This window comes from Bos indicus x Bos taurus, chromosome 19 (assembly GCF_003369695.1).
Source record: "Bos indicus x Bos taurus breed Angus x Brahman F1 hybrid chromosome 19, Bos_hybrid_MaternalHap_v2.0, whole genome shotgun sequence".
Taxonomy (NCBI): Eukaryota; Metazoa; Chordata; class Mammalia; order Artiodactyla; family Bovidae; genus Bos; species Bos indicus x Bos taurus.
Window position 1 is genome coordinate 57,293,461 of NC_040094.1, and position 22,685 is coordinate 57,316,145.

At 53.7% G+C, this 22,685-nt stretch overlaps 3 protein-coding genes and 1 non-coding gene across 9 annotated transcripts; 3 read left to right on the forward strand and 1 right to left on the reverse strand.

Annotated features, from left to right (window-relative positions):
- The first annotated feature begins 2,372 nt into the window (after positions 1-2,372).
- On the forward strand, positions 2,373-13,828 carry SLC25A19 (solute carrier family 25 member 19). Of its 4 annotated transcripts, none has more exons than XM_027518792.1 (8): positions 2,373-2,473; positions 2,994-3,090; positions 5,329-5,498; positions 5,679-5,834; positions 7,443-7,613; positions 8,628-8,811; positions 9,456-9,586; positions 12,321-13,828. In XM_027518792.1, exons 3-8 carry the CDS (start codon positions 5,367-5,369, stop codon positions 12,501-12,503), a joined length of 957 nt encoding a protein of 318 aa, XP_027374593.1. In that variant the 5' UTR covers positions 2,373-2,473; positions 2,994-3,090; positions 5,329-5,366; the 3' UTR covers positions 12,504-13,828. The 4 variants fall into 4 exon arrangements, with proteins under 4 accessions (XP_027374593.1, XP_027374591.1, XP_027374594.1 ...); XM_027518790.1 differs by having other exon boundaries at positions 2,994-3,046; XM_027518791.1 differs by lacking the exon at positions 2,373-2,473 and adding an exon at positions 2,483-2,554 and having other exon boundaries at positions 2,994-3,046.
- On the forward strand, positions 9,711-9,818 carry LOC113878615. The gene has a single exon (XR_003507043.1). It is a non-coding gene; the product is annotated as a U6 spliceosomal RNA (small nuclear RNA).
- An 887-nt stretch (positions 13,829-14,715) lies between the features above and the next one.
- MIF4GD (MIF4G domain containing) lies at positions 14,716-19,326 on the forward strand. 3 transcript variants are annotated; one of them, XM_027518796.1, is made up of 6 exons: positions 14,716-14,819; positions 16,129-16,260; positions 17,411-17,520; positions 17,703-17,858; positions 17,954-18,046; positions 18,565-19,324. In XM_027518796.1, exons 2-6 carry the CDS (start codon positions 16,179-16,181, stop codon positions 18,790-18,792), a joined length of 669 nt encoding a protein of 222 aa, XP_027374597.1. In that variant the 5' UTR covers positions 14,716-14,819; positions 16,129-16,178; the 3' UTR covers positions 18,793-19,324. The 3 variants fall into 3 exon arrangements, with proteins under 3 accessions (XP_027374597.1, XP_027374596.1, XP_027374598.1); XM_027518795.1 differs by lacking the exon at positions 14,716-14,819 and adding an exon at positions 15,117-15,229 and having other exon boundaries at positions 18,565-19,326; XM_027518797.1 differs by lacking the exon at positions 14,716-14,819 and adding an exon at positions 15,171-15,335.
- On the reverse strand, positions 19,229-22,681 carry MRPS7 (mitochondrial ribosomal protein S7). The gene is made up of 5 exons (XM_027518794.1): positions 22,349-22,681; positions 21,617-21,808; positions 21,448-21,511; positions 20,918-21,085; positions 19,229-19,840 (listed from the first exon to the last, which is right to left on the reverse strand). Exons 1-5 carry the CDS (start codon positions 22,429-22,431, stop codon positions 19,619-19,621), a joined length of 729 nt encoding a protein of 242 aa, XP_027374595.1. The 5' UTR covers positions 22,432-22,681; the 3' UTR covers positions 19,229-19,618.
- Positions 22,682-22,685: the final 4 nt, after the last annotated feature.

Here is a 22,685-nt window from a genome sequence, read left to right on the forward strand (position 1 = left end):
CTTTACTATTCTATTGTTTTCCTCCATTTCTTTGCATTGTTCATTTAAGAAGGCTTTCTTATTACTCCTTGCTATTCTCTGGAACTCTGCACTCAGTTAAGTATATCTTTACTTTTCTCCCTTGCCTTTCACTTCTCTTCTTTTCTCAACTATTTGTAAAGCCTCCTCAGACAACCTCTTTGCCTACTTGCATTTCTTTTTTGCTAGGTTACTCGATTCTTTTCCTGAGTAGTTATTAGCTTACAACAGTCTCCCCAATTCCCTTAAAATTCCCTTTCTGTCTTTTATCCCCTAGCAGGATTTTGAAACTATTTCATTCTCCTACTCTGTCCCTATCAATAGGGCTTCATTTGTAAGAGCCAAAAACTGGAAGCAACCCAAGTGTCCATCTTGGTGAATGGATTAAAAAAAAATTATTGTATACCCACACAATAGAATATGACTCAGCAATAAAAGGAGGTCAATTAATAACACACACAGCTTCCCTACTGATACAGTGATTAAGACTCCACCTTACAATGCAGGGGACACTGCTTCCATCCCTGGTCCCAGAAAATCCCACGTACTGCAGGGCAACTAAGCCCGTGAAAACAACTACTGAGCTCATGTGTAGCAACTACTGGAGCCCCCACACTTCAGAGCTGGTGCTTCCAAGAGAAGCCACTCCAACGAGAAGCCTGAGCTACAGCTAGAGAGTGGCCATCGCTTGCCGCAGCTAGGGAAAGCCCTCGTGTAGCAACAACGACCCAAAATAATAATATTAAAAAATAATACACACTAATGGATGAATCTCTAGATAATTATACTGAGGGAAAGGAGCGAGACAAAAAGAACGTCATGTCATGTATAATTCCATTTATATGGAAGTCTATAAAATGGCAAACTAACAGAAAGCAGATCAGAGATTGCTTGGGAACTGACAAAAGAGGGCAAGGGGGAGGGATCGTAAAGAGGCATGAGGAATCGTTGAAGGCAATGGATGTATGTTCACTCTCTCATGGTAATGTACACTGCAGGTCAAAACATAAAATTGTTCACTTTGGAAACGTGTCAACTGTATGTCTGTTACACCTCAATAAAGCTGTGCAGAAAATTGTGAGGAGCCTAGAATGCTTTGTCATGCCAGAAAACAAGGAAACTAGTCAGTGTGTCAAAAAGATTCAGGTTCCAACTTAAATAGGCACCCTCTGGCCAACGATGGGAAAATATGAGTATCAATTAGGATAATAATTACTGTGGATGGAAATCACAGTGGATTGAAAAAGGACAAACAGTAATACAGTGTTCAGACTGATAGACACAAATCTATGTGTTCATAATGATAGATATAAAATATGTATTCATAATGACAATAATAAACTCATTGATTAATAACCTTTGGAAGGTATTAGGGAATCAATTAATTTTTAGACTCAGTAACAGCACCACTTAGGTGCAGATATAGAGGAAAAGGAGACTGACCAGGAATTGGTTAATTGTTGAAGTTGAGTAATGACTCTATGATGGTTCATCGGGCTATTCTCTCTACTTTTGTATATGTATGAATTTATTTGCTTGCTCGCTTGCCTCCCCAGGTGCCAGATCTTAGTTCACGCATGCCCCCTGCATTGGAAGCGTGTGGAGTCTTAACCACTGGGCTGCCAGGGAAATTCCCCACAACAGTTTTACATTGTGCAATAAAAATGTTTTTTAACTGTGCATCAAAATTATTGCGCTAATGTGAAAAACACCGTTTGAAAATAGGGAAGAAAGACTGTCCTGCAAAATGCTGATGCTACTTGGGTGAGAGTGGTAGGGTGAGTCATTTCCTCCTTCATTTCTACATTGTCTGTATTATGGCTATATATTTTTATATTATTTTCATAATGAGCTGAGCGACTAACCCTTTCACTCATAATAAACCCTAGGGGGAAAACAAAATCTCTGTATTCTTGCCGTCCTCGTCCCGGTCTTAAAAACTCATCTGTTCTTTCCCCCAGGCTTTTGCTAAACTTCCCGCCATCTTTTCCAAGTTTACAGTATCCGGGAACTGGAAATAAGATACTTTTGACGAATGCGGGTCAAGTCCAGCGCGCCCTAAACTTCCGCCCGCCAGCAGCCTGACCCTAGGCACACGCCCGACTCGGCACGGCGACCTCTTCAGGCGCAGCCGGGCTTCTGGACCCGCCTTCCTCGAACGCGAGGGAGACGTTTGCGCACGCGCGCGCCGAGGGCCTACATCTCCCATAGGCTCTGCGCCTCGCAAGGGCCGGCCTTGGTCGCAGAGGACTACACTACCCAGCAACTCCTTGCAATAGGCGTTTATCGGAGGGTTAGGGGGGGCGCCAGTACAACCATTGGTTTAGCGTCTGTCGGAAGCTGTGCTGTGATTGGCCTGGAAACCCGTCAGTTACCGCCAAGCTCAGTTAAGTTTTACTGTTAGACTGCGCGAGGGGGTAGAGACGAGCGACAGGAGCCGCGCCCTCTCAGCCCGGTGAGTGACCTCTGCCTCCGCCCTCTCGCTGTCCGCTTGGAGACTTGCACCCTCATTCCCTGGGGGCGACCACACGCGCAGGTACTCACGCGGGGGCGGGGGCCGTGCCCACACGTGAGGCGTCTGACCTGAGAAGCATCTTCAGGGACGCAGGAAGCTTAACCCTGGACACACCTGGGACACCTGTCTGTACAGTCGGGTGCACGCCTCGCGGGCGTTTTCTTGGAGCTGGGGTACAAACACAAGCCCTGGAGCACATGTGGACACCGGTGTCCATACGCGGGGACATCTGTAGAGACCCTCGGCTGAGCACGTGGGCTCAGGGGCACACGCGCTTACCGCGGGGCTCCTGCATATCTGAACCCCAGGGGCTCCCGCAGTGAAAACGACGTGGCGAAAGCAGACACACACCCACCCCACACACACACCTGCCTTTGTTCACTCCAAGGCACCCCTCCCACCATCTGATACTTTATTATATCATGCTTATAATCATGTTTCATGTTTATTTTGTCTCTAGATAAATATCAAGGCTTTTTGGTACAAGAAGGAAATTCTGAGCAAGCAGAAAAAGTAAGGCCACTAATGAATTGTATTCAGCAAGCCCTTTCACGTGTGTAAGACTTTTACCTTTTTGATAGAGCTTATCATATATAGTCAGGGCAATGGCACCCCACTCCAGTACTCCTGCCTGGAAAATTCCATGGGCTGAGGAGCCTGGTAGGCTGCAGTCCATGGGATCGCTAAGAGTCGGACAGGACTGAACGACTTCACTTTCACTTTCCACTTTCATGCATTGGAGAAGGAAATGGCAACCCACTCCAGTGTTCTTGCCTGGAGAATCCCAGGGATGGGGGAGCCTGGGGGGCTGCCTTCTGTGGGGTCGCACAGAGTCAGACACGACTGAAGAGACTTAGCAGCATCATATATAGTATCTTGCATGATCCTCCCAGGAATCTCGTTAGGTGGGGCCACTGTCATTCCCATTTTCCAGAAGAAAAACTGAGCCTAGGTTAAATAAACCTGCCCACGGTACATGAGCAAATCAGAAATTTGAACTCAGGCTTCTTGATCTGAGGTTTAAGATTATGACCAGCTATGCAGAGCTACTTATTTATAGAAATGCACTTTCCCTCCCTGACAGCAGGGAACTGACAGTGTTCTGTGTGACCCGAGCAGTCTCTGGGTGACCTGTGGAGAGACTGTGTCTCTCATTCACCTGCTTCACATTTAAACTGCTCCTCACAGGTGCCCTGGGAGTTGCAGCTTGAGTTAGCATCAAAGAGTACTTGATGGGAAAACCGAGGTCTCCTTTGAGGGTCTGGGGAAAAGTTACCAAGGGGCAGGCACATTTCTGGCAGGGGGTGGGAGGTTTCATACCATTAGTATTTTGGGTTGTTTTTTTTTTTTTTTCCACGCTGCAAGGCTTGCAGGATCTTAGTTCCCAATCAGCGATCAGACCTGGGCCCCAGCTGTGAAAGTGCCGAGTCCTAACCACTGGACTGCTGGGGAAGTCCCCCATTAGACCTTGAATAAGATATTATTTTACAATACCTTGCCAGTCGAGCCCCATGGATGTGCCTTGTTAATTTTAAGGATGGATTGGAGTGCTATTTTGGTAGTTTCAGAAAAGTGAGGACTTGGGAAGATGAAAGGAGAAAAAGAAACAATAGCAGGGTGGAGGGGGTCACTGTGCACCCTGACTCTCCTGTTCCTAAAAGTATTCAAAAGTGAAAGCGAGTCGCTCAGAGTGGGGAGCCTTTCCCTTCTCCAGGGGATCTTCCCAACCCAGGGATGAAACCCAGGTCTCCCACATTGCAGGCGGATTCTTTACCAGCCTTGCCACAAGGTATTCAAGAACTAGGTTAATTCTGAAGTCTCTCTCTCTTTTTTAAGTAATTGTTTATTTTATATACTTAATATTTGGCTGTGCTGGGTCTTTATTGCTGCACGTGGGCTTTATCTGCTTGCAGTGAGCAGTGCCAGGTGTGGGCTTCTCACTGCAGTGGCTTCTCTTGTGGAGCGCGGGCTCTAGGGCGAGGGGCTTCAGCCATTGCGGCCCATGGGCTCAGGAGTTGCAGCTCCCAGGCTCTGGAGCACAGACTCGGAAGTTGTGGTGCGCCAGCCTAGCTGTTCCTCGGCATGTGGGATCCTCCCGGATCAGGGATCGAACCCATGTCTCGTGCACTGGCAGGCAGATTCTTTACCAGTGAGCCACCAGGGAGGCCCTGAAGTCTCTTTGGAAATCATTTTGTATTTTGTTTTAACTGGGGCTTGGGAGGCTGGGGGTGGGGCATAATGAATTCAGTCCATATAGAAGAAGGGAGACCTGGCCTCCCTCTTCCCTTGCCAGCTCTCCCCCAGAGGTAACCTCACCAGCCTGTCGGGGTGTGTGTCCTTGCAGACTTTCCCCCATTCTTTATACGTTGGTACAGTGAAAGTCACTCAGTCGTGTCGGACTCTTTGTGACCCCATGGGCTATACAGTCCATGGAATTCTCCAGGCCAGAATACTGGAGTGGGTAGCCATTCCCTTCTCCAGGAGATCTTCCCAACCCAGGGATCGAACTCAGATCTTCTGCATCGCAGGCGGATTCTTTACCAATTGAGTGCATGTATATCTTGCTGTTTCTCTTTTGCAAAAGAGTGGCTCGAATTCTAGTGGGGAGGAGAGGCAAGAAACAGATGGATAGAATCAATGTTCAGTATGTAAATGCTCTAAAGAAGAATAAAGCAGGATAAGGAGAGGATGTGGGCTCTGCTTTGGGGGGTTGTTTCAGGAGGGCTGCTCTGGGGAGTGTGAGCAGGGACCCTAAGCACTTGCTCTAGTGTTTATTCTTTATCTCTCCTGTTTAGCTTGAAGCTGATGGACGTTGCATGGGCCAGAGGCAGGGATGGTGGGCTATGACCCCAAAGCAGACGACAGGGATATCTCCAATGTTGAGGTGGCCGTGGCTGGGTCTGTGTCCGGACTTGTCACTCGGGTGCTGATCAGCCCCTTGGACGTCATCAAAATCCGCTTCCAGGTACCCTTTCCTGTGTTATCCATGTAATGGGCTAGAGGATCAATTCACTCTCTTTTGCCAAAGCAGCTCCTGGGGCTTGGAGTTTTGTGAAGGAGAAGCACTTTATTGCCATCTCTGAAATTCCTCCTGCCCACCCCCGCCCACCCCCATCATCCTGACCATTTCCATTTTGATACCTAGCTTCAGATTGAGCGCCTGTCTCGCAGTGACCCCAATGCAAAATACCACGGAATCCTGCAGGCCGGGAGACAGATTTTGCAAGAGGAGGGCCCAACAGCGTTCTGGAAAGGGCACATCCCAGCCCAGCTTCTCTCCATAGGCTATGGAGCTGTCCAAGTAGGTGGCAGGGGAAGTGGCCAGGCCTCTGGGGTCACGTTGCACAATGGGGGAACCGGGGGTGGTAGGGTGGGCACCCGAGCCGCCCGGGGTAAGGCAACAGGAGGTAGTCACACACTTCCCACTTGCCTTGGTGGGGAAGCTACCTGGCAAATGGAAGACATAGACCAGAAGCATCCCCTTCCCCACGTCTCCCAAGCCTGGGGACTTGGCACCCACAGAACATGAGGCATTGCGTCCAGAAGACTGTCTTGATGCCAGGCCCAGAGGGGCTTGGCAGATGGCAGTACAAACACTTTTCATTTTTTAAAGTAGCATTTTCACGTCTGTGCTTCCTGTGAACTTCCCGGCAGCGCCGTGAGGAAGGTGCAGCAGGCATTTCGTGGCTCACAGAGAGGCTGAGCGAACTGCCTGAGGCCACACAGCCCGTAGGTGGCGAGGCTAGGCTCCGGGTCCAGGCTTCTCGTCTGTTCGCATTGTTCAGCTGAGTGCTGGTTTACCCTCAGCGTGTAGTCTGTAGTTGTACAGAGGTGGTGATGAGATAGCCAGCCCTGCACCACGCTAACTGGGGGCCTGGGAAAGCGCATCACTTCCGCTGTCTCACAGCAGTCCTTCGGTAGGCTCTGTTGTCACCCCCATTTTACAGAAGCCAAGAGAGCGTAAGTAATTAGCCCAGCCAAAGTCGCTAGGTGGAAAGTGGCCGAGCCAGGACTCCCAGCCCGGCGGCCAGCAGCAGAGCTGCCCTGCCTGTTCTTCCTGTGACATCACAGGGGTCGCTCAGGTCACATGCTCTGCAGCTCTCGCCCTGAGCCAGCGCGCAGACGCTGCATGCTGGTGGGTTCATGCAGCGACATGTGCTCTCAGCACCCCGAGCTTCTGCGAGTTGGATAGAGAAGCATCTGAGCCCAAGGGGGGCTTCCACCATGGAATATGTAATGTATGGAATTCTCCCAATGGAATTTCAGCTCCAGGGTCACGGCTCGCTGCACTGAAAGGGTGCCCAGCCTAGAATCAGACAATGGCCATCTTTTCTCAGTTGTCAGGAAACTAAGTGATGAATAGAATTTTTTTTCCTTTCTTTTTCTTTCTTTTTTTGGTCTCACTCTGTGGCTTGCAGGATCCTAGGTCCCCAACCAGGGATTGAACCCAGGGCCATGGCAGCTAGAGCACTGAATCCTAACCACTGGACCTCCGGGGAATTCCTGAGTAGAATTTTCTTTTTTTTTTTTTTGCTCCCTTATGTGCTTGTTTATTTTAACTTGCATCCAAGATGATAGAATGATGCCAGGAGCTGAATATAGAATTCATTTTAAAAAATACCCTCCAATTCTTAGCTGCTGAAGGATGTCAGAGATAAGTCTAAAATCGTGAACTCTTGTCCGTTACTTTAGACAACTCACAGTCTAGTTTCTGAGTAGAATTTTCTAATATAAAAACACCCTCGCATATTTCTTTAGCCCTTGGGTGTTTGGCTCTGCTCAGAGCGAAAGGGCACAGGTTCCGTGTTTATTGAATTCTGTCCCTGCTCAAGGAGAGCGTCTCCTGGTCACGGGTGGAGGGGAAGCCTCCGGGGCTGTTTGTCCATGACACTGCCACGCACCCTTGCAGTTTTTGTCGTTTGAAGCGCTGACCGAGCTGGTGCACAGGGCCAGCGTGCGCGATGCCCGCGACTTCTCCGTGCATTTCTTGTGCGGCGGCCTGTCCGCCTGCGTGGCCACCCTCGCTGTGCATCCCGTGGACGTGCTGCGCACCCGCTTTGCAGCTCAGGGTGAGCCCAGGGTGAGTGGCCAGGTCAGAAAAGGGGTGCCCGAGGGATGGGGGGGTGTGCCAGGGTGGGGGCCCTTTTCCTTAAAGGGAACAAAGCTGGGGGAGGGGAGCGGGGGTCTTCAGGCCCTTCAGCCTGTCCCCGAAACTGTGGCTGCTCTCAGCACCAGACAAGGTGCTCACAGCCTCCTGAGGGGACGCAGAACCTGGCGGGGAAAGAGAACAAATACCAAATGGCCTTCCTCTGAGGCCCAGCCCTTTCGTGCAAGTTCCGAAGGCGAAAGCCTTCAGTATAGCTGCCAGCATCTGGGAGCAAGTGTGAAGAGGGCCTCCCTGCCTGGGGCAGACTTTTCCATCAGTCCCCCTTGGTCAGTGCGGTGCCTTGTGGTCCCCACAGGCAGGCAGAGTCAGCCCCGCTGGACCCCTGCAAAGAATATATAGAATATATGTCGAACAGAAGTATACTTAAAAAACAACTGTCCGTGATCTCCATGCATGAAGATTGCATTTTGACAGTTTAAGAAGGGTTAAGTATATGCATGGGTTGCCCTGGTTGCTCAGTGGTACAAAATCCGCCTGCCAGTGCAGGAGGCTCGGGTTCAATCCTTGGGTTAGGAAGATCCCCTGGAGAAGGAAATGGCTGCCCACTTCTGTATTCTTGCCTGGAAAATCCCATAAACAGAGGAGCCTGGCGGGCTAGAGTCCATGGGGCCACAAAAGAGTCAGATGGGACTGAGCTTGCAGGCACGCACGCTGTGAATTATAAACGGATCATCCAAGGTGGATTTCACACCTTTCGCAGTCCCGCACATTTCTGTGCACTCTTTGGGAAGCCCGTGGTGTAAATAGCCGGAAGGGGAGCCGCTGGGCAATCCCACCCTGGGAGTTTTGGCCCAGCATTTTCTTTGTCGTCGTGGCAGGAGAAGTAACACCCCTGGTAGCTGGTTTCTAGGCTCGGGGAAATATACCTGGCGGGCTGGGTTTTCGGGCTGAAATAGCCTCGTTCATCATCACACGTGTGGTGTCCAGGTCTATAAAACCCTGCGAGACGCCGTGGTGACCATGTACAGGACCGAAGGCCCCTTGGTCTTCTACAAAGGCCTGAACCCCACCTTGATCGCCATCTTCCCCTACGCGGGGTTCCAGTTCTCCATCTACAGCTCCTTGAAGCACGCCTACGAGTGGGCCTTGCCGGCCGAAGGCAAGAAAAACGGTGAGACCACCCTCCCGGGAAAGGGGATCTGGGTCTCACTCCCCCACCACCACTCCCCAGCCATAGCATCTCTTTCTGAGTCAGGTAGGAAGGAAGGCTTTCCTCCAGCAGCTAGGAACACCGCAGACCTCTGAACCCCCCGCTCTAGTGCCGCCAGCAAAACAAATCCGTTCACTCACAGATTACTTTGTTTCTCTCGGCTCTCGCCACTGTTATCTCTGGCCACCGGTCATGGTTTTCATTTTTGTCCAAGGTCCAACTTGCAGACAGCCTGGTTTTGTTTAGTGTTTGGTTTGGTTTTCATTTGGGGAAGCCAGGGAGGGGCACAGGCATCCTGTTCCCTCCCAAGCATGACCCAGGTCACGTGGCAGAGCCTGCAGGCCCCGAATGCCTCCCGCTGGGGCGACGCGTGTTCCGGGCTCACGCCCCTTCTGCCACCAGCCTGTCCAGCCTGCAGTCCACCGCCCGCCATCCTTGATGAAAGGGACCGCGTCTGGTTCTCTCTCTCCTGGGTTAAATTCTGAAATCGAGGATGCCTGTAGGGTTTTGTTTTAAGGCCCCGAATTAGAAGGTATAACCTTGACGTTTACCTTACATTGCATTTCTCTCCTTTCTCCCCACTCCATCCCACATCTCTGGTCCAGGGAACTTCAAAAACCTGCTTTGTGGCAGCGGAGCTGGCGTCATCAGCAAGACCCTCACGTACCCGCTGGACCTCTTTAAGAAACGGCTGCAGGTTGGAGGGTTTGAGCAGGCCCGAGCCTCCTTTGGCCAGGTGAGCCGTACCCCCGCAGACAGCTCTGATCCTGGCCGCCCACCGGGCATGTGAAGGAGCAAGGGTCAGTTCCCCCAGCCCTCTCACCCCCAGCCTGGCCCTGGTGTCCATGGAAATGTAATCAGTGCTCGCCTTGGGGAGCACATGCACTAAGATTGGAAGGATCCAGAGAGGATCAGCATGGCCCCTGAGCAAGGGTGACATGCAAATTCATGCAGTGCTCTGGATTTTAAAAAAAAAATCGATCTAAGAGAGAATTGGAAAATTTGAGGATTATAACCCAGGAGGAGCATCTCAGAAAGCTCTGAGAACTGTCTTGCCTGCTGGATGTTGAGACACAGTTTAGGTTAAGTTTTTTTTTAGACAGAGGGCTGTGCATCAAATATTATTGACAGTTTACATAATCCGGATCTAAGCACCATCGTAGCGGGTCATGTGACCCCTTACGAGATCAAGAAGGAATGTTGTCTTTAAGGAGTTGCCTTGTCGATGCTGGGAGAATGTTGCTGTCTATGGTTGGGCAGGTATTCCCGCCGATGGGAAAGGTCTGGTCAACACAAAATACAGATAACGTGATGCACAGTGCAGGGAGAGGGTGGCCAAAGAGCGGAGAAGGATTTTTATGTTTAGATTTGTCTTGTCTAATTTAACCTCGCACCGGGGACCCCTGAGCACATGGAAGCCCCGGGCAAAGCCCTGCGTGTGTCGGGCGCCATGCAGAGACGTGGGGGAAGGCGCACTCAGCCTCTGTCTTACAAGCGTGCGGTTCGTTTGGGGACCAAGAGTTTACTCACATAAGAAAGGTCCCCAAGATATAAAGAACACAGAGAAGCAGGCTCATACTGGTGTATGGGGTTCTTTGCTTTATGCTGTAGATGTCCCAGGATAGGGGTGAATTAAATCTGACCAACTAAATTATATTTTAAATGCACTAGAAGGGTTTGCCATCAGAGAAGCCCCGTTGTGGGTAATTCTGTAATGTTAATAGTCATTCCTTAATCTGCTTCGATTTTCACATACTGGGTTTTCATCTGCTCCTTGTGGCGCACTGATTTTGTGAAAGGCCAGGGTGGTAGGCAGTGGGGCGGTGCGGGGTGGAAGGCAGGGCTGGGTGACTTCTGGGCTTCTCCCTCTGGAACCTGGGACCCTGGGATGTCACAGCAAGAAGATGTCACAGCACAACGTGACTGACAGACAGCAGAGGAGCGAGAGGGCATGGAATGGGAGTCAGGAAGGGAAGAGTGCACGCCTTACTCAGGGAGAGAGAAAGAAGTGGGTTTACAAATTATGGTACAGTTTCTTTGTAGAAAACTTCAGAGATGTTAGACAAAAAGGAAGATAAAATCCCAGGTAAATCCAACACCACCCACCCCGAGAGGATCACACAGAACCTTTAGCTGTAGTAGTTCTCTCTCTTCCTTCCTCTCTTTCTCTGTCTCCCTTCCTTTCCCCCCTCTCTTTCTCTTATTGAAGTATACTCAATTTGCAATACTAAGTTAGTTTCAGGTGTATAGTGTAGTGATTCAACATTTTTATAGTTTATATTCCACTTAATTATAAAATAATGGCGACATTTCCCTGTGCTGCACAGTATATCCTTGTTGCTTATTTATTTATTTCTTGGCTCTGCGTGGAATCTGTTTCCCAACCAGGGATCAAACCCGCACCGCTTGCAGTGGAAGCATGGTCTTAACCACTGCACCTCCAGGGAGGTCCCACGTAATTTATTTTAAAAGGGTTTGTTTGTACCTCCTAATCCCCTGCCCCTCGCCTGCTCCTCCCCGCGTCCCTCTAGTTACCAGTAGTTTTTTAGATTCCACACATCGGTGATAACACACACCATTTCCCTTTCTCTGACTTATTTCACTAAGCATAACATAACACCCCCTGGGTCAATCCACGCTGCTGTTTTGTTTCTTTGCAGAAGAAAACGTGGACATTTTAACAAAAATGGGGTTGTACACAAGGTTTTATAACCTCCTCTTTCCACTTACCAACTTGGTTTGAAGAGATGGTTTGAATTTGGACAGGGAGAGCTGGTGAGAGACCAGGACACAGGAGGGAGGCCCTGCTCCCAACGGAGATGTAGTGTGAGCAGGCGTGGCTGGAGGGGGGCCGTGTGAGTGGACCAGTGGGCGATAAAGGCAGATCAGGGAGGGATGCTGAGGCCAAATGGTGGAAGGCCCTGAACACCAGGCCACGTGGCTTGGACTGGATTCTTCATCATCATCGTCGGGAGTTCCTGGAGCTTTGGGGGTTGAGCAAGGCTTGAGCCGAGCTGTGTCTTAGGGACACAGCAGCTGTCTGTGGTCAAGTGGAGGTGGCCAGCCTGGTGACACCTGTCAGGCTCAGAGCTCACAAGGACCAGATTCAGATCTACTGCCCAAGGTGGGCAGGGAGTGATGGGGCACACGGTCAGAGCACCTCTGGGAAGAGGGTCCAGAGCTCTCACTGGGTCCTTAAAAGCCTCAGTCCGTGGGAACTTCCCCGGCAAAAAGGAGCTCTGTCCAGTGCTGATTTCCACGCCCCTCCTCTGTGAAGCCTGAATTAGCCCAGCTGGAAGAGAAAGAATGAGGTTCACTTCTTCCGTCTCCTTGGCATTCATTCCTTCTTCCAGCAGCTATCTGCTGGGAGCTTGAATGTGCCAGGCCCTGTGTTGACAGAAGAACAGAGCTCACATCCACGTGTCCACCCCCTGCTCTCTCCTCAACCAGGGTACCCTTCCTCTCCCCAGGTGCGGAGCTACAAGGGCCTCCTGGACTGCGCCGGGCAGGTGCTGCGAGAGGAGGGTGCACAGGGCTGCTTCAAAGGCCTGTCCCCCAGCCTGCTGAAGGCCGCCCTCTCCACTGGCTTGGTGTTCTTCTGGTACGAGCTCTTCTGTAACTTCTTCCATCACATGAGGAAGGCAGACAGCTAGCCTCGAGGGCAGGAAGGGTGGCCTGTGGTCTTCCCCTCCTGGAAGTAGGCTCGATCAACGGTCTCCTGTTGCACAGAGAGGCGCTGCCTGGTCCTTCCCTCCAGGACAGCTGTCTCCGGCACGAAGAGCCATCGGGATTCCACTGGAAGGGCACCGGGAGGCCCATCAGGAGGAGCTGGACGTTCGTCCTCTGTCTGGCAGACACTGGGGGCAGCAGCTGCCCACCTGCTGAGCCCAGCTGCCCAGAGAGCCCTCCTGACTCTGAGCGGGGCCGCAGGGTGAGCGTGAGGCTGGGACTGGGCCCGGTACAGGGTCCCCACGCTTACTCCCACCACCTATTTAATAGACGTTAAAGCTGAAAGCAGTCTTTCCCCTCCACCTTCCCTACCAAATCACATCCCTCCTCCCAAAGCTGGAGGAAGGGAGCCCTGCCTTCCCTGCATTCTACTTTGCTCCGCAGTTGTGTCCCTCAGGCAGCTCTGTTTCTAGTTCTAGGGGAAGAATCCTAGAAGTAGCTGAATTGGTCTCTCTATGTAAAAACTCCACCATACTCAGATCTCCATGTCTATAAAGGCACCGCTCAGGCTGTTCTCTCCCTGGGTCGGACTGGTCCCAGCCCGTGGGCCTCTAGGGAAAGCTGATCCCAGCGGCGCCACTGGCAGTGGGGGTGTGCTGACGGGGCGGGGGTGTGGGTAAAGGCAGCAGCCCTCTGCCTCAGTCTCCCAGGATCAGTCTCTTGCTGGAGGCTGGGTTAGCCCTCCTGAGTGGGTGGGAGCTTAGGCTGGGCCAGTGGGCATCAGCTGCCCGCTTGTGAGCTCCTGGGTCCAGCATGGCCTGCAGGAAGGGGTTGAGCAGGCCGCCTGCTGCGGGGACCCCCGGTGCCCAGGCAGTTGCCAGGCACAGGAACCCACAGTCTAGACACAGCCAGTGGTACGAAAGGAGAAGAGAGTCACAGAAAAACCACTCCCTGGGAAGCGTGGCCCTAGAGGTTGGCTGTGCAGGGGGAGCCCCGCGGAGGACTGCTCCCCTGACCTCACCTCGGCTCTAGCTCCAGCCTTTGCACTGACAGCCGAGGAAGGTGGCAGCGAGGAGCAGCTGTGGGTGAGCGTCATGGCTCTCCCGGGGTCCTGGGCCTGTTCTCACCATTACCGTGTCCTTTCTGGTCTGGTACCTGGAATCCTGGAACCTCCATGCCCTTGGTTGCTGATTATGAAGGTCCACGTGTGGCTAGAGGGTGTCTGGCAGTCAAGGCTTGCGGCTGCCCAAGGGGGCCGCTGTCCGAATGTATTTTTTGATATCCATGGAAGTAAACTTTATTCTCTTCAGCTCTCTGCTCATTGGTTTTCTTTCTCAGCAGCTGAGGTTCTCTTCCTCGATCCATTTTCTGGTGACCACTTTGGCAGCTCTGTGAGCAGGAGAAGCGAGCCCTGGATACAGAAATCACCATCAACACATCTTTCTTGTCCAAGCTACAGGAAAAGGCAGTTCTTTCCCAGCCTCTCCTGTATGCCTTCCTGCGGTGCAGGGTTGACCTCCGACCTGGCCCTGTGTGGGCTGCTGAGCCCACACCTCTCCCCAAGCCCAGACCAGGACAGACTGAGCCAGGCACTTGCTCATCCATCAGTCAGGACGTGGATGTGTTTACACAGTCATGTCTGACTCTCTGTGACCCAGTGGACTGTAGCCTGCCAGGCTCTGTCCATGGGATTCTCCAGGCAAGAATACTGGAGTGGGCTGCCTTTTCCTTCTCCAGGGGATCTTTCCCCACCCAGGGATTGAACCTGGGTCTCTTGCATTGCACGCAGATCCTTTGCCGTCTGAGCCCCCGGGGAAGCTCAATGTCAGGGTCACACTCCCAACTCCTGGGGCACCAAAAGTTGGCAAACGGACCCCTTTCTCTTGGGTTGATTCATTGATTGTCAATTTATTTTACCAATATCGTTTGCACTTGGAGTGGGGCTTCGTGGAACTCGATCTAGCCCTGACGGCTTCCTCGCCTTCTCTACCTCGGGTAGGGGCGGTGGGGCGCGGAGCCCGGGCCTACCGCCTGTGAGTTCGGCCCCTCCTGCCGTCTGCTCTGCGCTCCCACCTTGCTCCCTGCGCCTGCCGCCCGGGCTGCGGACCACGCCCCCCGCAGGCCCCTCCTACGCCGCTGGCCGGCCCGGTTCCTGACCCGGTTTTAACCTCAGCCCCGGCGTGGGGCGGGGCAGGGTGGGTGCCACTGCTCAAGACCGAGGGCTTCACGCAGGCCGAGGAGCAGGTCCGACCCAGCGCCTGCGAGCCGGCGTGGTCCCGGACAGGCCCGGGGAGAACGAGGTGAGGAGAGGAAGGGGGCGGTGGGGGCACGGGTCGCGGGCGTCCTGCGCCGTCCCACGCCGGGAACCTCTGAGCTGGCGCGGCCTGCTGGCGTGGGCAGCGTCGTCGGGGCTCCGGCAGGGGGCGCTCGTACGCTGCCCCACCCAGGCCCCGCCCCGCCGCCCGAGGCCCCGCCCCGCCGCCCGAGGCCCCGCCCCGCCGCCCGAGGCCCCGCCCCGCCGCCCGAGGCCCCGCCCCGCCGCCCGAGGCCCCGCCCTGCCGCCCGAGGGCCCCCCCCACCCCAGCGCTAGGAAATGACCTCAGCGGCGCGAGGCGCCGGCGGCCCAGCCTGCAGCGCCGCGGACGCGGGGCGCGCGCACGATGTCGACCGAGCGGCCTTCGGGCACGCGGGCGCGGCGCCGACGCGGCAGGTGGGTCCCCGGCTCTCTCGCCACCCCTACAGCTCGTGGGACACCGGACGGCGGGGCTCCACTGAGCCGCCGGGAAGGGCATTCCGGACTTAGGAAAGCTGCCCAGGTCTGGAGACCCTTAAGATCCGCTCCTTTGGCCGGGAGGAGAGGCACCGAGTTCGGAGGGGAGACTCCAGCGGGGACCACCTTTGGGGGCCATGTCACCGCTCCCCCCTCCTTAAGAGGAAGGCTCAGAATGGAGCTCAGGACTCTCAGCACTGTCCCCCTCGTGAGAAGGCAGGGCCAGGTTTCTTGCCCCTCGGGAGGCCAGTTTAACCAGTCCGTCCCGGGGAGAAACTGGCTGGTACAAGGGGAGTCAAGGCGGCACCCAGCTCTCTGGCCGGCCCCAGCCCGGGACTGGGCTTTCTGGGGTGAGGACTCTGACATAAGGGAGAGGGTTGGGGAGAGGGGCTTCGAACCCTGCTGGGACAGATGCCCACAGCCTGGAGCCCCGGCCCTCTCACTCGCCGGGAGCCGTGGCGGACCAGTAGCTTCTGGGTCGTCTTATACAGGCGAGGAAAATGTCTGATATCCACGCATCCACCCCCTCATCTCAGTGCACCCTATCCCACCCCAGCTTTGGTATCAGCTGAGAATAACTCTGAGGCAGACTAGAGGGCAGACACATTCACCCTTCATCTCTTTACTCTTGTGTAATCCCAGAGACTATCAGGATTCTTTAACTGAGCAGCAGGTGCCTGGCTGGTGCCCAGTCTCCACTAGAAGCCAAGCTTGGTGGGCGCCCAGCCAACCCCTGAATGCCATGGACTGCCCAGCCCTATCCATGGCCCATAGGGCTGAGAGCCCTGCCTCCGCGTTCCACACCTAAGACCTCTCCATTCGCTTCTCCCCCCACCCAGGTGCTGTCCTTAGTCCCACCCCAGTAAAGAGCTGCTGCACCTGGATAGTCATGGGGGAGCCCAGTAAAGAGGAGTATAAAATCCAGTGTTTTGATGCAGAGACCCAGCAGCTGCTGAAGACAGCTCTAAAAGGTGAGCATGGGGAGCCCCCTGAGCCTGGCTCCAGAGCACCAGAGAGGGATAGGACCGGAGGACTGGGCTGACCCTGGGAATGCACCACCCTCTCCCTTCACTTTCTGAGAGCAGGAGTCCGCAACATAATTCTGGAACTGGAAGACATTTATGCCAGTATTTGGGAGTATGAATCATAGATCATAGTCACCCCTCAGATTGTAAAGTGTTTTTAAAGTACCCAGGAAAGGAGGGTGAGGCACAGAAAACCCAGTTCCTGCCCCTTAAGTCCTTACGCTGGACCTGGTTTCTGCATTGCTGCAGCCCCTCTCTTGAATATGCGGAGCTGCCTGACGTGGGACAGAAGATGGAGTGTTCTGCTTGGCAGAGGAGCTCCACTAACTGTCCTGGGCCAAGGCCCTCCTGCAGCACTCAGGACAGAAGTTTGACTCAGCGAACGATTAGCAATGCCTGTAGCGTGCCAAGCTAAGCCTGCAGAGAGGCCCTCCCTGGCCTGTTTTTGTCAGGGATTCATGTATGTGTTGTAAGAACACTTTCTTCCGTAAAATGGCTGTCAGTGTTCCATCTTCAACCTAGTGCCAGGAAAAGACATGTCCTAAAAAAAAACGAGCGCTGTTTGACTCTTTATCAGCCACACAACCCTGTTTTCTCTGATTGGGCCACCAGGAGCTCATGGCTGCAGCTGCTCCTGTGTGATGTTTCCTCTGTTTTCTGATCTCTTTTTTTTTTTTGGCCACACTACATGGCTTGCAGGATTAGTTCCCTGACCAGGGATCCAACCTGCGCTTCCTGCAATGGGAGCAGAGTCCTAAACACTGGACCTCTGAGGAATACCCCCTTCTGGTCTCTTTCAGTTCAGTTCAGTCGTTCAGTCATGTCCAACTCTCTGCGCCACCATGAACTGCAGCACGCCAGGCCTCCCTGTCCATTACCAACTCCCGGAGTTTACCTGAACTCATGTCCATTGAGTCGGTGATGGCATCCAACCATCTCATCCTCTGTCGTCCCCTTCTCCTCCTGCCCTCAATCTTTCCCAGCAGTGGAAGTACATAATGGGAGTGCTCGTCAGTGAACACCTCAAATCCTTTAGAAGCAGGTGGAGGCGTATATAACTAAGCAGCTCTAGACTCCCCACCTGTCTTTACTCTAGATCCAGGTGCCGTGGACTTGGAGAAAGTGGCCAATGTGATTGTGGACCATTCTCTGCAGGACAGTGTGTTCAGCAAGGAAGCAGGACGCATGTGCTACGCCATCATTCAGGTTGGGTGGGGCTGGTAGAGAAGGGGAGATGCTTTGAGGAAGGTGCTTCTGAAGTGGGCAGAGGCCAGCAGGGCAGAGATGTGAAGGGCTGGCCTCAGAGGCAAGAGAGGAGGAGGACAGCAGGGAACTCGGCCTGGGAAGCTTGGGCCCTGGGACTGCCCTTCCCTTTCCCTGGCTCACAGGCAGAGAGCAAGCAAGCGGGCCAGAGTGTCTTCCGCCGTGGACTCCTCAACCGGCTGCAGCAAGAGTACCAGACTCGGGAGCAGCTTCGAGCCCGCTCCCTGCAGGGCTGGGTCTGCTACGTCACCTTTATCTGCAACATCTTTGACTACCTGAGGGTGAGGCCCCGCCAGCCACACCCCGTGCAGCAGAGGCGACCCACCTGTCTCCTGCGTCACTAAGCCAGTGCTCTGTTCCTGCTCTCCCCCCGCAGGTGAACAACATGCCTATGATGGCCCTGGTGAACCCCGTCTACGACTGCCTCTTCCGGCTGGCCCAGCCCGACAGCCTGAGCAAGGAGGAGGAGGTGAGTGGCCCTGGCACCGAAGACTGTGGAGATGGGCTCAACTTGTAATGCCTGCCCCCATCCATGGAGACTTTCACCTGTGGGGCAGGAACCTGGTGGGGGTGTTCATGGCCTGTTAGGGTTACAGGACAGGTGCTAGGTCTGGGATTTATCCAGAACACAGCACAGATAGAACCTCCTGGTTCAGAGGCTGTGTTCCCAGTAGGAAAGCAACTGTGGATACTGGTGGCCCAGAAACCAAACTGGGGTGGGGGGCGGGAGGGCAGGGGAGTGGGCCTGAGAAGCAGTTTGGGGACGGAGCCTTCCTCCACCTGGCCCAGGTGAGAGATCTGAGGCAAGTCTTTGAGCTTGTTCCTTTCACGTGAGGCAGAGACAGTGCCCACCAGGTCGTGTGAGGATGAAGGCGGGGAAACGTGTGCACAGGCCAAGCCTGGAGCCTGGCACACAGCGAGCTCTCAGTAAATGGCTGCTCTGTGTGACGGAGCCGTGCCTGGGGTCACCTCCCGCTGCCCCTGCAGGTGGACTGCCTGGTGCTGCAGCTGCATCGGGTCGGGGAGCAGCTGGAGAAGATGAATGGGCAGCGCATGGATGAGCTCTTTGTCCTGATCCGGGATGGCTTCCTGCTCCCAGCCGGCCTCAGCTCCCTGGCCCAGCTGCTGCTGCTGGAGATCATCGAGTTCCGGGCAGCCGGCTGGAAGACCACCCCGGCTGCCCACAAGTATTACTACAGCGAGGTCTCCGACTAGGCCTCCAGGCTTCCTCCCCAGCGGCGCCAGCCTTTGTTGTGCCCACCTTCCAACCTGGCAGCGGAGTCTTCACCTCTGCCAAAGACTTCTTCCCTTCCAGACTTTCAGGAGCACCCGAGATGTTTCCCACTTAATGCAGTGGCCCTGCCCTGAGCACCTTCCCTCCGGGTCCAGGGTTGGGGAAGACACAGGCACACCTGCCCTGCGGTCCCACCAGCCTTTCTCTCCCCTCACCGCTGACCTGGGAACTCCTGACAAGCACTGCCCTGTGGAACCACCGGTGCAATAGCTAGCTTGGTGCCTCAGATTCCCCATCTGTAAAATGGGTGCCCAGAGCCATTGGTGGGGACACTTAGGGATATCAAAGGGGATAAGCAGAGTCACACCAGAAACTGCTTTTTATACATTCTGTAAAGGACCACTTTAGAACCGAGCGTATTTCCTCCAGTTGGTTTTAATGAATCGTAATACCACATCACGTGTTACACCAGCTCAGGACGAGAATTTTCTAATAAACTCTTTCTGATACTAAAATTGCTTCTTCTCATATCACCCAAAGGTCCACCCCAAGCTGAAGGAAAAGAAGGCTGGGTGAGCCCTAGGTTTCTTAGGAAATCCAACTTCGTATGCCCCCTCTTTCCAAGGAGATGGGACAGAGACAGCGAGTTCCAGCCTCCAAAGAAATGATGAACAGGCAGTAAACGTGTGGCTCCGTCCCTGGTAGGAGGCCCGCCTGGCCTTAAGAGGGAACGGCTCCCTTAACCCGCAGGCTCACACCGTTTCCGGCAGCAGAGCGTGCTGCCGTCTTCCCGACTCCTCGCGCACACTACCACCAGCGGTAGTGGGCCAGTGCGCGGTTGGCCTCGGCCATCTTGTGCATGTCATGCTTTCTCTTGATCACAGGGCCGCGGTTGCAGAAAGCCTCCAGCAGCTCCTGAGACAGCTTCTCCGGCATCAGCATCCGCCGGGGCTTCTTCTCCCTGCACTCAGTGATCATCCACTTCATGGCCAGGAAGCGGCGACGCCGCTCAGCCAGCGGAACGGGGACCTGGGCAAGACGGGACAGGGCAGGTTAGTCTGAGAACTTGCTAGGACTGCAGCCTCCTTGAGTAGGCACATGTCCACTCAGGGCCAGCCCTGGCAAGGGTGCTGAGGAGGAGGGCCTGACTGCTCCTCTCTGAGCTCCTCTCACCCCTGGCCGACCTCAGTGCAGCAGACATCACAGGCGTTCCTCAAACACTTGTTGAGCTCTGGCCTTTTTCACCTCTAAAGGGAGTTCAGCCAAGTTGATAAAAGCACCACTGGGCAAAGCCCTGTCAGCTGCGTGACTCAGCCAACACAGATCACGCGCCTAGAGACAGGTCCCTCTTCCCAAGAATCATTTGCCAGGCCCCTACTATGTGCCAGGTGCTACGCCAGACCCTAGGGACACAGGCATTGAGAAAGTCTCTACTCTGTGAGGTTTACACTGAAAAAGGAAAGACAAAACAAATATATATATTAAGGAAAAAAAGGAAAGAACACCCACTTATGACAACGAAGTATAATTAAATGCTAGCTTCCCTGGTGACTCACACAGTAAAGCCACCTTCTGCCTGCAATGCAGAAGACCTGAGTTCAATCCCTGGGTCAGGAAGATCTGGAGAAGGAAATGGCAACCCACTCCTAAAATCCTTGGCTGGAGAATCCCTTGGACAGAAGAGCCGGGCAAGCCCCAGTCCACGGGGTTGCAAAGAGTTGGACATAACTGAGCGACCAACACTTCACCTAGTTCATTTGAACAGTGATGAAGCGTCAGTCGAACACTACGTTAGACACTGATGTATAAAGATGAGGCATAAACACGGCTCCTCACCATCAGAAACTTACACCTTGGACACAGGATGCTGGACAGAAGGGGCAATGGGGGAGGTACTGTGGGCCTTCTAAAGAGGTCATGTAGATACTTTTTTGGCTCTCTTCCATCTTCTGCCTGTAATCTTTATACCATAGGACTGGGATGAGAAGACCTTGGCACTCTGCAGTCCCAAAAAAGCTATCAATCTTGGCCCAATTCTAAATACCCCCACTCTACCCCCACCGTTTGACACACGAGCAGTGCTGCTTTCCCATCCTGACCACGCACCTGGTAGAAGTGGCCTCCCTTGAGGATGGGTACCAGCCCAATCACAGGCTCACAGTTTTTCAGTGCTTGATGGAAGATGGTGTAAGGGTTGCGTTCAATGGTTGCTTGTTCCTCTGCAGAAGCAGCATGGTACTTCTCAAACTGCTTCCTTTTCACAGCTTCCAGGGTCTGCAAAGGGATCCAGTGGAAGAGGATGCCCAGGGTCTCTAAAGGGTTCACCCAGCTGGGCTAGGACCCTGCCCTTTATTCCCATCATCCTGTTCTTATAGCTGCCCAACTATTCCCTTAGTACTTCTGCAACAAAAACCCTGGACCAGGACAGAAGAATGAGCTAACATTTGTAATGTGGGGCTGGGGGACGGCAGTGGTTGACTCCTGTAGGACTTCTTAAAGCCTCCACGCCCACATATAAATACAGAGAAACTCATTTTAATGATAGGTACAGAATCCATTGTTTTTTGTGTTAAGATAAAAAAGCCAAACACAAAGCTATGGGGAAAACAAAGATGACAGAGAGAGGTACTGTTTACCTGTGTCATGAGTGATCTGGCCAGAATTTTGTTTCCTCCTTTCATCATCATATTGGTGAATTTACTTTAAGAAGAAAAAGATGTTTAGGTTCCCAAGGCTGTCACTGTAGATCCTTCCGCCTTCCCCCGTATAGTCCCACTCTGTGGAACAAGTTTGTTTTCTGCTAACCTGATCACTGGGTCTTCAAACACAGAGCTTGTTTTCGTGGCTGGGGCAGCTTTAATAACCTGAGTCTTCCTGAGCTCCCGCTCATACGTCTCCTCCTCAGTCAGCTGGGCCAAGGGCTTGCGGTAATATTCCTTGTCAATCTGGGGATCCTGGTACTCAGGGCCATAGCGGCTCCACCTCACCTGGGTTAGCCTGGGGTGGGGGGAAGAGGAAGAAGAGGGCAAAAGCTGACTCAAGTGAAAAGGGTTGACTTAACAATAGGCACGTATGCCAAACCGCCGCCAAGCGAGCAGCGGGGAGACCGCCGGCCAAAGCTGAGCTGCAGTAATTCTGGCTCTTGTCCCAAGAGGTAGGAGGACCTCCCCTAAAGAGGCCAGGAAAGTCTGCTCCTCAAGTGCCAACAGTAAGGCCAGGCTCCTGAACTTCAAAATAGACAATCCGCCTGTGCATCTCTCCCCCCACCTCCCAGCAAAGAAAATCCCAGTTCTGAGTTTTTCAACAAGATCGCACTTTCAGTTCCAAGTGAGAATTCCTCAGGCAGGGAGCAACTACTAAGCTTTCAGATTGACCCAAACTCACGGAGGGGGTTAAAGAGGATTGAACTCAGTTATCCCGGCCTCCCTGGTTCTCTCCAGGTCCCTGCGAGTCTTGCCTGTGGCCCCCTCTTTTCCTCCCCAGCAGGTCTCTCCGTGAAGACCCAAGAGGACTCCCAGCTGCCCGCCACCCTCTCACCCTGGAAGCCGCAGGACAGCTATCCGCACGCCGAGAGCCAAGCCGGACCACCCTCGCGAAACCTTCACCATGGGGGCAGCCATCTTGGCTGCCAGCAGGACCCCACGGAGACTGCCCTCGGCGTGCCTGAGCGAGTGACTAAAGACGGGGGAAAGGAGCTAGTAGGGTCCTAGCTCTGCGCATCACCCTGTTAATCTGGGCCTGAAGAGTCTCTCACTCCGAGGTCTAAGGCGGAGAGTCAAAAAGGAAACGTTCGCCCTCGCATTATCCGTCGCAGCCTGGCAAGATCCTAGGCGGCGGCGCTTGGTCTTCTCAGGTCCCTATGCAGGCCCCGCCC